General features: G+C 40.3%; 1 protein-coding gene across 2 annotated transcripts in view; it reads left to right on the forward strand.

The window, feature by feature from the left end:
• taok3a (TAO kinase 3a) overlaps positions 1–13,159 on the forward strand; it is a 74,583-nt gene that overhangs the window by 49,946 nt on the left and 11,478 nt on the right. The window contains exons 12-14 of one of the 2 annotated variants that reach the window (XM_083912519.1): positions 3,324–3,491; positions 4,985–5,182; positions 7,133–7,270. In XM_083912519.1, coding sequence (XP_083768645.1) covers positions 3,324–3,491; positions 4,985–5,182; positions 7,133–7,270 — 504 coding nt within the window. Of the gene's footprint in view, positions 1–3,323; positions 3,492–4,984; positions 5,183–7,132; positions 7,271–12,567; positions 12,672–13,159 lie in introns of those variants that run through there. The other variant, XM_083912520.1, reaches the window with a different exon arrangement.

Below are 13,159 nucleotides of genomic sequence, written 5' to 3' on the forward strand. Positions count from 1 at the left end.
CCTGGCCGAAAAACCATTAAAGAGGGATAAGTAAGACAGACTTGGGATCAGTGTCCAAGGGGCTGCTTTATAGTTTAAGCTTTGGGGGGTGGGGTGTTAGATTATGATTAATACCCCACTTTCTCTTCTCAGACACACAAAATCACTCTTTCTTTCAGTGCACGCACGCACAAACACACACAGACACACACACACAGACACACACAGGCACACGCCTCTCCAAGCTCTTTAAAGGGGAAATCAGGTCACTAATCTGGGGGCCTTGAGCTATCAGTTTTCTGGCTTCAGGTTAAACACCCTCTCTCTCCCTGTATACCTCATTCAGAGAAATGGTAATTAGACAAATAATAAAATAATAAGCTCTTTGTGACCTCTTCCCATAAGTACCCACCGTTTAAGAAAAAAAAATGTACATTTAAAAATAGCTCTTGGTATTGTTTGGTTTTGGGTGTAAGTGTTTGTTAATCCCATAAATTAACTAGCAAACCACAGACATTGGAGATATCAGAGTTCCCCCGAACATTGTCCCAGAGAACGATGTGTTCACATTGAATTTTTGTCTTTGTCCGACCAACAGTCAAAAGCTCAAGATTATTTAAATTACAATAATTTAAAACAGAGAAGCTGCAGATCCTCTCATTTGAGAGTCCATTTGACTCACTGTGGTCTCATGAGGAATTCAGATCTATTTACTTGAGGAATTATTTCACAGGATCAAGAGTCTTTATTATCCTAAAGGGGTAATTCGTTTCACAGCGAGTAGCAACAAACAACAAACACATCCAAAAAAAAACATTCAACATAGATAATTTAAAAGCCTGGTCACTGCAGGGACAAGTGAATCTCTCCATCTATTCGTCTTCATCTAGGAAGCGGGTATCTTCGTCTGGATGGATGCAACCTGAACTCTCCGTGAAAGGGGTGATCTGGGTCTGCCAGGATCAGTCTGGCTTGGTCACTGACCTCTCCTTGTGCAGGTCGGAGTAGTCATTCAGGGCTGTGCCTGCAATTTTCCTGCACACCCTAACAATACCCACAATTCTATGTTGTTTTTACCGATGGATGGTTAAAAGACCAATTTAAGTTAAAAGTTAAAAAAGACTCAATAAAACAAGTATAAAACATTCTAATAAAAGTAGTATCCACATTAAAACCATGGAGCTTTCGATAAAAGTACATCCCCTGATGAGCCTTCTTACAAAGTGTGTCAACGTGGGCTTCGAAGGTCAACCTATCAAGTGTAGTTCCTAAATATTTGTACTGGCTCACAACCTCCACTTTTTCCCCAAAGATCACTGCAGGTGTGTTTACCGTCATGTTTTTTCTGAAATCAATGAACGTTTCTTTCGTCCCTGACCACTGGCCTGTGAACAGGGTCGTCACTGCTGAGAAGGGACAGGATGACTGAGTCGTCAGCAAACTTCAAAATATGACGCTGTGATACTGGCTGCGACAATCATTGGCGTGTAAAATAAATACACCAAGGCTTGTCTTTAACAGAGATGTTCTCATAAGTTTCTTAGAAATAAGTCATTCAGCATGAAAAAAAGTGAAGAAAATGACAAAAAGAAGAAAGAAATCTCAGCCGACTAGGACCAAAACGGCCAATTATTTGACCGGACAACTAACACTGGGCAGCCCTATCTTATGCTAAGCTAAGATAACCAACTGCTGTTTCCAGCTGTATATTTACTGTACATATACTGTATAAGAGTGAATCTTCTCATCTTACTCTGGGCCTAAAATTGAATAAGAGTATTCCCCTAAATGTTGAACTATTCTACTATAAAAAAAAATATATATAATAATATATGATAAACTGCATTAACAGAGTAAATCTGTGAGGAAGGATATTCATGGAAGGGACTGAAGATGCTGTCGCTTCTTCTTAACACCAACCTCATAATGAGGAAGAATCCTGAAGATAACTTCTGGCTGGTCGGGGGTGGCCAACCACCCACATTCTGGTGTAGGTCCGTCAGAAAACGGGACAAATCACTCCCATCTCTATTTTCAGAGCGTGATGTCATTCCCCTGTGTCCTGACTAACCCATTACACCAGCATCTGTCATATGGAGAGGGAGGTGTGGAGAGACAAGAAGAGAGCCGGAAATAGACCTAAAAATATAGTTTTTTTAAACAGTGTGTGTGTATATAGCATATATATTTTAGTCCTGTACTCTGAAGTTGCATACATTTCAGCCATTTAAGCACACAATATTTTATGAATGAGAGGGACTAAGCTGAGGTGTGAATATGTGTATGTGTGGTGGAGTGGGTGGAAGTGCATGGGAGAGAGATGTTCCTTGTTCATTTTTATTTTCATCTCAATGACAGTAAATTGCTAATAAAAACAAAGCAGAATTTAAAAAAAGAACAACACATACATCTTCACCAACTCATTCTTACCCAACCCCCACCAGCCCCACACACACCCATCTATGATCTGCTGGTTACGTAACACAAAATAAATAATTATATGAATGCATAATGCCCCAACCTTCACCAAATTATTCTTCCATTAAATTACAGAAAGGTTGGTTCCTTACAGTAGAGCCACAGCTTGGAAATGTGGTCTAAATTAATGTTGTTTCACCAATGTGTCTAGTGTTAAATTGTAAGAAAATATCATCAAATAATAATTTATATGAAGAAAATCTGACCTTTTGCCTAATTTCTTGGCATAGGAATTTGACTCTAAAGGGGTCCTGTAAACTTTGTCACACCGATTCCTTTCCCTTTGTTCTTTCCAGAGAGGAAAGACTAAAATCTCTCAATTAATCATCAGCATATTACTCAGTGGTACTTGATGAAACTTGGTACCATGGTATTTAAGAAAATTGATTTTATGGGCAATCTTGCACAGATCACATGTGTTCAGTAAAGATGAAGAGTGCTCGGACTCCCACAATGGGCAGATCAACCTACAGGCGCCCTCTAGTGATGGTCACAGTTATGGTGCTCATTGAAATAAAATGGAAATTGAAGGCATCTCAGTCCTGAAGTGTAAAATTACATAAATTAGAAACACAACTTATTAATAGGATTAATAGGACACAACTTATTAATAGAACTGACCGTGTTTAAACTTTAAGTTCCTGCAGTATTTCTTAACTCATCTTATATTATTTAAATAATTCTAGCAAACGCCACTTTTTAAAAATTTGACTTTCTATATTAATATTTAAATTAAAAGGATAAATGTATTGAAATTGTAACATTTAGTCTGTAAGAGAGTAAATTTCCTTGTTATTCAGCTATTTTAGGCAAAATCTACCCAATCAGCCAACTAACTAACTTTCTCCCTCTTTCTCTCCGTCCAGCATGATTTTGTGCGTCGGGAACGCTCGCCGCGCATTCTCATCGACCTCATCCAGAGGACCAAGGATGCGGTGCGTGAGCTGGACAACCTGCAGTATCGCAAGATGAAGAAGATCCTCTACCAGGAGAAACACAACGGGCCCATGGGAGAGAGCCAGGAGGAGGAGGAGGTGAGAGGGAGGAGGGAAAGGTTTATGTAAAAGATCCATGGAAAAAAAATAATAGAGATAAGCATTATAAAGCTTTGTCAGGAGTAACAGTCGAAGGAAATGAGTGGAGAACAATCAACGATCAGTTGAGCTCTATTTAAATTCAGTTACCAATTCTCCAACTTTTACCTCAAAGTAAGCTCTGTAGTCGTTTTCAAACCTTTGTATAAGACAGACACATTGCAAATCCCTATGTATAGATGTTTAAAAGGAACGGTGGCAGAAACAATAGTAGAGCCAACAGTTGATAAAATAGAGACGAATAATAATAACCAGGCAGTCTGCAAAAAAACAACAGTTAAAAAGCCACATGCAGCAGTGACGGGCTGCAACTTATGATCAGTTCATTTTATTTTATTAGCGATTAATCTGTTATTTTCATTTTCATCAAATAATTGTTTGGTCAACAAAATCTGAAACATTGACAAATGTCTGTCACAATTTCCAACAGTAACCACTAACATATTCAGTTCATAATGATATTAAAGACAGTAAATCTTTACGTTTGAGAACGAGGAAACTGACACTTTTGCTTGGCCAAAATGACCAAAACAATGAATTGATTACTAAAGTTGTTGGATGGTAGGTTTATTAAATTATCAACTTTTTCAGCTCTATTGCAGTGTTTAGATTTCTTATATTTCAGCACTTGTGTTGCCCCTCAGGGAGAAAGTTTTCCACTTTACTGGGTCAACACGAAAGACTCTTGGAGCTTAGGATAATTTGCCTGAAAGTGGACTTATTAACAGATCTTTCGGTTCTTATAAGTTAGGACACAGAAATACATGTTTATGACTGCTCACAGTAGTCTGGCACTTTAACATCACAACAAACAGGAGGAGCCTTCGAGCCACGGTAGCTTGACATTGAGATGACATGTCCCTAAGTTGACCTGGCCTTAGGCTACATAAACCAGCAGCCAGCAGCCATAGTCATGTCATCCTACACCATGTGCTGCAGAGCAGCCAGCAGACCTCACTGGAACAAGACGCCAATGAAGGCTTTATTGAAAAAACATGCAGTCTCGAATCTTGTTTTCTGTTTTCAGGGGAAGATGCACCGCATGTGGAAAGACTGATTATAACATCCTAATATAGTCCTTGACTGCAGACTTAACTGAATTGTTTGCTGCACCCCTTTATCTATCATGTACACGCACCTACTAATCTGCAGACATCTCTGGCAGACAGATGTGCTTTAACACTAGAACTGACACTGGTGAATTATACAAACACATATGAGCAATGTGAGGTTAATTGATAATTAACCATGACTTTGACTCCAAAGTGACTGCATGTAACAATACAATTTGAGACCTGTGTATATTGAGGGAGAAGGACACAGAGAGTCTATGTGTCAATATTTGCATATGCGTATAATTTCATGACTCTTGAGTGTTCATTTGTGAAAACTTGTGTTTATGAATATGTGTTTGTGTGGATGTTCCCTTGCAGGACAGCGAGGCAGCCAGCTGTAAGATGAACAGTCTGGGAAGCAACCACTCCATCCCCAGCACGTCGGTCAGCACGGGCAGCCAGAGCAGCAGCGTGAACAGCATGCCGGAGGTGCTGGACGACAGCTGCTCCGACATGACCATGATGCACCCCCAGGACTACAGCAGCACCCTGGAGTCCTCCCCACACACCAAGAAGGTAAAGGTCAGCGTCAAGTGTTGGATGGTGGCAGGGAGGTGGTGAGTTTAAAGGGCTGGATGACAGATCAAAAACCACAGCAAATATGTTCTTCTCCTGAATGTATTTTAAATGTGTCATAGCACAGAGTCAACGCCCATGATGATGCCCCAAAGTGTTGCTGTTGATGATATTTGCATACCAAATTGAGTATTTAGTTCATGCTGGAGAGGCTGTCTACTGTTCAAACTGCCCTGCAATCATCACAGACCGGTGTCGGACAGTAACGCGCAAATCTTGCAGCTTCTAGTTGTCAAAAGTTCAGACTCCAATGACTAAGAGATGGAGGTAGAAGTTAGCTGTGAGGAAGCTTCTGTGTTGAGCAGCGTTCTATGATCTGTAAACCATAAATACTACCTGCTGCTGTTATGAGGAAATATGTAAAGAAACATTATTTAAAGCGTCGAGAGAGACTGTTGCTTTATTTTATTATTTGTTTATTTTTATCCATAGGAAAATAAACACATAATCAAGATCACAAATTGGTGCAATGCTGATTTTTGGTTACAATCATGGGTGCTGATTCCGCGGGTGTTAGGGGCTCGTCCCCTGACAGCTGCAGAAGTGTCCCCCTACGTACATGCGTTCCTGATTGGGGAAACTGCTCTGACTTATTTTCAGTCTAAATTATTCTGATTCCTATACTCAAAGATTAGTGTTTCATCATGGCAAAAAAAGATAAAGAAAAGTGTCTAAACTCAAATCCAGATCCCCATGAAGGTTTAATTAAATCTGTCCACCCAATTCCATTGATTTCTATTCAGGTTTTTGACATGTCCTTCTGATATTGAGACAAATAAACACCAACAAAGTTATATCCTCATTGGTGGAGCTGAAGCCTGATTACAGGCATACACCACATTTTACCTTCCCAATAATTTTCCTCTAATTTCATTTGGCCAAGTAGTACTTTTGCTGTGGTTAACACTTTTTCCAAAAATGCCATGTACCTAGGCTTTTAAGAATCTTAGCAAGCACAATAAACACATGCAATGTTACGAATACAATCACTTCCTCTGTGAAGTAATAACTGTGCACTCTAAAAAGGAAAGGACACATTGCTCCGTGCAAACATCCTCTGGGTTTTTCGTACTATTTTCAAGCTTAGGTGTAATCCCCCCCCCCCCCCCTTTTGAAACCATGGAAACCATCGACACAGTCCTCACTGTTTGGCAGATCACTTGAAGTTCATCACAAACACCGTTCACTCTCCGAGAACAAAGGCTGTGTACACATGTCGACAAGCAGCACATACCGCTCACCATTTCCTCACTTCCAGCTCTGTCATCCTACACACACACACACACGCACACACACACACATTCAGTACACAGGTCAACACAATGCCTTACATTCTCATATGACTTAAATATCTGTGGAAAGAGGGCTGTCGCAGCTCTTTCATTCTCTTTCTTCATGTTCTCTTTGTATTTTGACAGTGCATGAATTATGAACAGACAGCCAATGTGTTGTTTCAAGTTCAGGAGCTGAGTTGCGAACAACTGAAAGTGACACATATTGTTTTCAGATGCTGATGAAGTTCCCTCCTCACATGAATCAACTCTTTGGTACCCTCGTTTCTGAAAATGGAAATGGGGGAGATTTAGTGTTGGCATTTCATCATGTTTTGCAAGGTTACAGTTGACACAGTTTTTAGCAAATGCTGAAGAATCCTTTTGAAGTTCAGATATTGTACGGTTAAAATGAATGGGGAATTTTGTTTTGAATTTTTGAAAGTCACAGAATTTTGGTGAAGTGTTTTAACACTGGCACAGTTTTTAGTGAGTAAAAAAATCTGGGAAGGGCCCTAAAGCACCTTCATGTTTACACCCTACTCACTCCCGGGCCATTTGTGTATTATTTTAAAAGAAGACTCAATTACTTGATGAGTGACTTTTCTGTTTCACACAGGACCATCAGTACAACTGGGATGATGGGATCCACAGGGACCACAGGCAAGGCCTGAGGCCGTCCTCCTCTGACAAGAGCAGCCAGGCCCAGAACTACAAGAATCAGAGCCGCTTTGCCACCATAAAATCAGCCTCATTAGTAAGTTCAACAAAACACTTTCCTTTTTGTTTCAAGATCATTTATTTGTACAACATTCACTTTGAAAACTGTGTTGCTTTAAATATCAAAGAAATCACAGAATAAAGACAGCAGTGGTTGCCGGTATTTATTGACTCCACCCGGGTTGACACTCATTTTCGGCTCGATGCTGTGGTGCTTATCACCTCCGTCGCTCAGGTCAGCCACATATTCTGTCCATGTTCCACGCTCAAACATTATTTCAAATTAGTTGGCACTGAGTTTGAAAGAGACTGAATAAGTTACAGTTATAAGAAGTAACCACCATAACAATGTCACTGACTTGCATGCTGCTTGTTTAATAAGCCTGATTTCTGTTTGTGATGTCAAAATGTCAAAACAAACTTGTCTGCTAGCAATGGGAAAGGAGTTTATCGCCTCTTTTCGCAGGTTTTCTAGTGTGGAAAACACAACACAGCTGTGTGTGAATGTGGCGGTCGAACGTTGTGTCTAGGTGACGTAATGTCTCCCCGCTGAAGAAATGTGATGTGAACTGTTTTGAAACGCCTGTTAAAGCAGGCCCGTCTTTTCTTTGTGGACCCACCTATTGATATTTATTCTGTCATTTTCCTTTCTGTCCATCACTCTTTTGCTTTTTTACCTCTTCATTACTCTTTGTCTCTGCTCTTCGGCTTTGCCCCCCGTCTCTGCAACGTACCTCTGTATCTCTGCTTGCCTTACCTCTCATTCACCTTGCTCCTTTTGTTTTCTCCTCTTGTACTATGCTTCACATTAGCGCTCCCCATCCCTTTCTCCACCCTGTCTTTTATTTCTTCCTCTCCTGCACTTGTTAATACATCATTCTCAGATGTGACTCTGTATTCTGATTTGAAGGGGTGGAATTCTCTCTTTCTTTCTTTCTTTCTCTCTCTCTCTCTGTCTTTCTCCATAGATCTCTGTCTTTCTCTACCTCCCTCCCTGTCTGTCTGTCTGTTGTCATGGAAACCGGCTCTAGTAAGGTGTGTGTGTGTGTGTGTGTGTGTGTGTGTGTGTGTGTGTGTGTGTGTGTGTGTGTGTGTGTGTGTGTGTGTGTGTGTGTGTGTGTGTGTGTGTGTGTGTGTGTGTGTGTGTGTGTGTGTGTGTGTGTGTGTGTGTGTGTGTGTGTGTGTGTGTGTGTGTGTGTGTGTGTGTGTGTGTGTGTGTGTGTGTGTGTGTGTGTGTGTGTGTGTGTGTGTGTGTGTGTGTGTGTGTGTGTGTGTGTGTGTGTAATTGTGAGTCCTTTTTGCTGTCAGGTCTTAAACCAGACACACACGAGCAAAGAACGAGTTGTGTGCATCTGTGTCATAATACTGTCCTTGATCGGAGCGTGAACCACTGATAGTCTGGCACTGTGTAAGGTTTTTTTATTTTTTATTCCACAGGTTATCTGTTTTCACACACTAATGGAAATTACTCTTTTGTTAATCTTACATTCGTTCTAGCTGCAGTTTCCGTGCACACCATTTAACATTTGAGGGTGAGAAATGGCGTATCACAGTGAAGTAGGTCACTAAAAAGCAAAAGCTCTAAAATTTCCTGATTGAGACAATGAAAAAAAGAATCCCCCCTAATGCATCTATTGCTGATTGCATTCCTAGACACATGTACGTTTCCTTCTGTGGCCACCTAGCTAAACATGGAAAGCATTATATATTCTTCCTTTCAAACTTCTTTGACCCCTTAAAACTGTATGTTTACCAGTTGAGATCAAAGAGTGAGTGAATAATTCTTAGAGGCTTGAAAATGTCAAATCATCTGATAAAGCAAATCATACAATATATATATATATATATATATATATAATTTCACTCGCTGACTGAGTAGGGTGAGTATCCTATTCCTTGCTTTACACAAAGAGGATGTTCTGGTGAGACGCCTCATGCATGTTGTCAGAGATCAGGGGTTATCTCTGCTCACACAAATTTAACCTGAAGAGAGAAACACCAAATTAAATGTTAAGAATCACATACCGTTTACATCACGTAAATATAGTCGGCACACTACATTCCTGTTTTAAACTCAGTTTAAGTTGCCGTGGATTAAAGTCAAATTAAAATACCTCAGATGTAAGCAGCTGAGGTGGCACACACTGTGTTGGCAGCGCTGTATTGAAAAGAGGCATAATCGTGTAAACCACAGTATCGGTGTTGTGTGATAGCGCCGGTCCTGCCCGCCAGCACTGAAAGAGAGATGACATCATCTTTTTTCTGCCAAGCTCAGACGTCCTCAGATTGGCCTCGACTCGCTGAGACTGGAATCAGCAGGTAGACAAAGAGAGAGGGAGAGAGAAGAACGGGGGGTCCAGATGGTGATGGGTGATGGATTGCCAGAGAAACGGGAGAGAGGAAGATGGAGAACAGGAAAAGAGAGAGAACATTAACGAGAAGAAGGGATCAAAAAATGAAAATAAAACACACCGCCAGTTATAAGTTACATCTTCAAAAACAAGTATGCAAATTCCTGAAATTGCTCATACTTCGAAAGGACAAAGAAAGAAATCATAGTGATGGAGGGAGATATGAAGACATTAAAGACTGAATGAAATGAAAGCGTGGCGAGAGCACCGACTGCAGATATCAGGGGGATGAAAAGGACTGATAAACAAACATAAGTGAGACAAAAGAGCAGAGCAGCTTGAAATCTAGACTGTCAAAGGTAGAGATGAAAAAATGTGGAAAGAAGAACGAAGAAGAATGAGAGAGAAAAGGAAGGGTTAATAACGGAAGAGAAGGATGGATGAAAGAAGATGAAAAAAAATTAGGAACGTAAAGCGGATATCAGGAGGAAAAATCATCGAGGGAGATGGAAGGAAAGGGAAAAGGATGAGGAGGGAGGGAAGTGGCATAAAGAGAAGGATGGAAAGTGAGAAGGAGAACAAATGTGAGAAATAACTAGCGAGTCAGAGGGAGGGCAGGGGTTATTATAGGTCAGGTGAAGTAACTGACTGAAGTGTTGGCTGTGAGAGATGATATATATAAATATATATATATATATATATATATATATATATATAAATATATATATAAATATATATATATATATATATATATATATACATATATTCTGTATATATATTTCCCCTCATCTGCCACTTGGCTCGTCTTCAGCTCTCGGTTGCAAATTGTAACTTGACATACTGTATACATCAGCACGTCAGCAACAGAGCCCAAGCTTACAGTCAAGTTTAAGACGCATCAAAACATGCACCTTCCCCAGCAAGCTAGAGCAAATAACTCACAGCCATCTGTAGCCATTATGGAGGACTGAGCCAGAAAAAATAATAGATGGATTAAAAAAAATGAAATTTGTTTTTATTTATTTTAAATGTATTTATTGCTCTATTGTTTCCTTTTTACATTATTATTTTTTAAATGACAGCCCTCTAATTTGCACAATAAGGAAGAAATTCATAAAGAAATGTTTAAAGAAAATAAACAAATAAATAAATAAAACAACTTAATTAATTAATTAACCAATTCATTGGAAAATGAAATAAGAAAATTAATAAATAAGGGAATTAATACAAAGTTAAATAAATAAAGAAGCTGTTTAAAACAGAAATATTGATGAATGTTACATTTTATCATTTAATGAATGCCTACATTTATTTTAAATATTTTTGGCATGTGTGCCATATTCATTTATGTATTTGCATGTACTGTATATAGCAGAAAATAAACAAAAGATTTCATATGCAAATGTCAGACTGGGGTTAAACCAGATGCACCTCTTTTACATTTGCTTCCCTTTTGAGGCCCAACAGACATATGAGACTACAGAGCCCTCCCTACATTTGTGCATCTACAGGAAAACAGGAAAATAAAGAAGGGTCTGTAGAGACTTTTTGCTTCCTGTCTTAAGCCAAATGACTTCACCATATGTCACTATACATCTGTAGCAACATTCGAAGTACAGCCATGTCTTCTTCTTCTTCAATCTGTTACCTGACAAAGACCCAGTTCAGTTCAGTACATTACTACTAAGTAAGAAGGTGACAGTGCTGCAAGTCTTTTGGAAAAACAAATACTCATCTTCTACTCTCCAATACAATGTTAGCTGTATACATAAAAGACCTGATCGCTTATAAATTATTTTATGCCAAAAGATTAAAAAATACAGTGTTCTGCAGAGCAGTGTCTATTTTCAGCAAATTGAATGCCTTTTGTGCAACACTGAAGTCTGTCAGGGGAGCAGCCTTGTCCTGCTCTGTTAAAAGGTTCAAATCATAGGCAAAATTAAAGGAATTAACCGCGTATTCCCTTTTTTTATATTACATTTCTCAAAGCCCTTTATTAGGGTATGTTATCGAGAAGTAGAGCTGGGGTCACTTCATACTCATTGAGAACTGGAGGGCTCACAGAGCTCAAACTGTAGTTACTCATTTGACACAAACAAAAAACTCGGGCCAATTAGGGCGCACTTTCCAAACTTATTTATTATTACACACCACCACAAAATTTCCTCTATTCAACAAATCATGTCCTTTCGGGACAATATTAAGACCGTGTTGAACTGCAACATAAGCAAATTAACTCTGTTCAGCAGCTTAATTCGCACTGATCTCACTGGAACATTCACCTTTAGCCTGCATGCCTCCTCTCCCCTCCTCTCCCTGAATATGATCTCCTTTCCCTCCCTGAGCCTTGTGTGAAAGAGGCTGTCACATGACGTGACTTGGCTCTTTGTGGCAGCATGCACTGTGGCAGCGAAGCAAGTGACTAGGATTGGGAGCTGCTGTTACAGTGGGGTATTGATTCAACACAGATTAAGGGGGGGGGGGGGGGGCGCTCAACCTCTACCTATTGCCTCCACCCCCGCCCACACACATTCACTCCATTTTCTCTTCTTGATGCTCTTATTTTACCTCATTATTTCCATTTTTTTCTTTTAACTCTTTTCCACTCACTCTCCATCTGCTGTTTCTCCTTTGCAATCCCCCCCTCCCACCCCCAGCTCTCTGCCTGCTCATCTCTACCCCCCCTCCTCACCAACTTCTCTCACTCTTTCTCAATGAGGTATTCATGTGACCCACCTGCTGTCCGCCGCTTAGCGTTAGTCCAACTAAAGAGCAGCTCTGTGCTCTTGTTGGCCCGCACAGTCGGCCTGCCTCATTCACAGTTCACACGCCTGCCTTGGCCGCTGCGTGCCCAGGGCACGAACCAAGGAGAAGGGAGGGGGGTCGTCTTCCAGTAAGGGTGGGTCTCAGGGTGGCCTCGAAGCTCAGGCAGGGTTCTGTCCGGCATAGGATGCTGCACAAGGTTCCTTGATGCTGGTGCACTTGGCTAAAGTCGCCATCATGTTTGGCCTGAGGAGTTCAGGTGGAAGTTATGAGAAGATGCGGAGCGAGTACTACCTAGATGTGGAGAACCCTTTCTGTCCTCAGGTTGGTGTGTTGGGTGGTGTCCGGTTTTGCTTAAAAAAAGATGGGTGACTTTGCTGTTAAGACATGACACTATGGTCCTTGTCGTAGATTGGAGTTAATTATGTGGATGTTCAAATTGTTTTTCCAACTTTGTTCTTGATCCGTCTGATTTAAACACGTTTTAAATCCTTTGTGGTCCCGATCTATGCAGTGACTGTGTATGTGCGACGGTCAGATGAAAGAGCTTTTGTTAGGCTCCAGTGGTTACTTCATCTAAAGGGATTTCACAGTATTTATCTGTATCTAGTATGTTTTGTTAGGGTTGTCATTTCCCATCACTGGTTGAAACTTCTTTCTTGCCTCTGTAAAATTGACAGGTGTTACAGTAGCCATTGAACTGTGATGCTTTACAGAATCGAATAAATTCTGTTTTCAGCTCTTACCCGGATAAATCGGTATTGCATATTTACAAAAGGATAGATGACCTATTAAGCGTTGCTGTCTGTATG

Source organism: Echiichthys vipera, assembly GCF_963691815.1.
Source record: "Echiichthys vipera genome assembly, chromosome: 4".
Lineage (NCBI taxonomy): Eukaryota > Metazoa > Chordata > Actinopteri > Perciformes > Trachinidae > Echiichthys > Echiichthys vipera.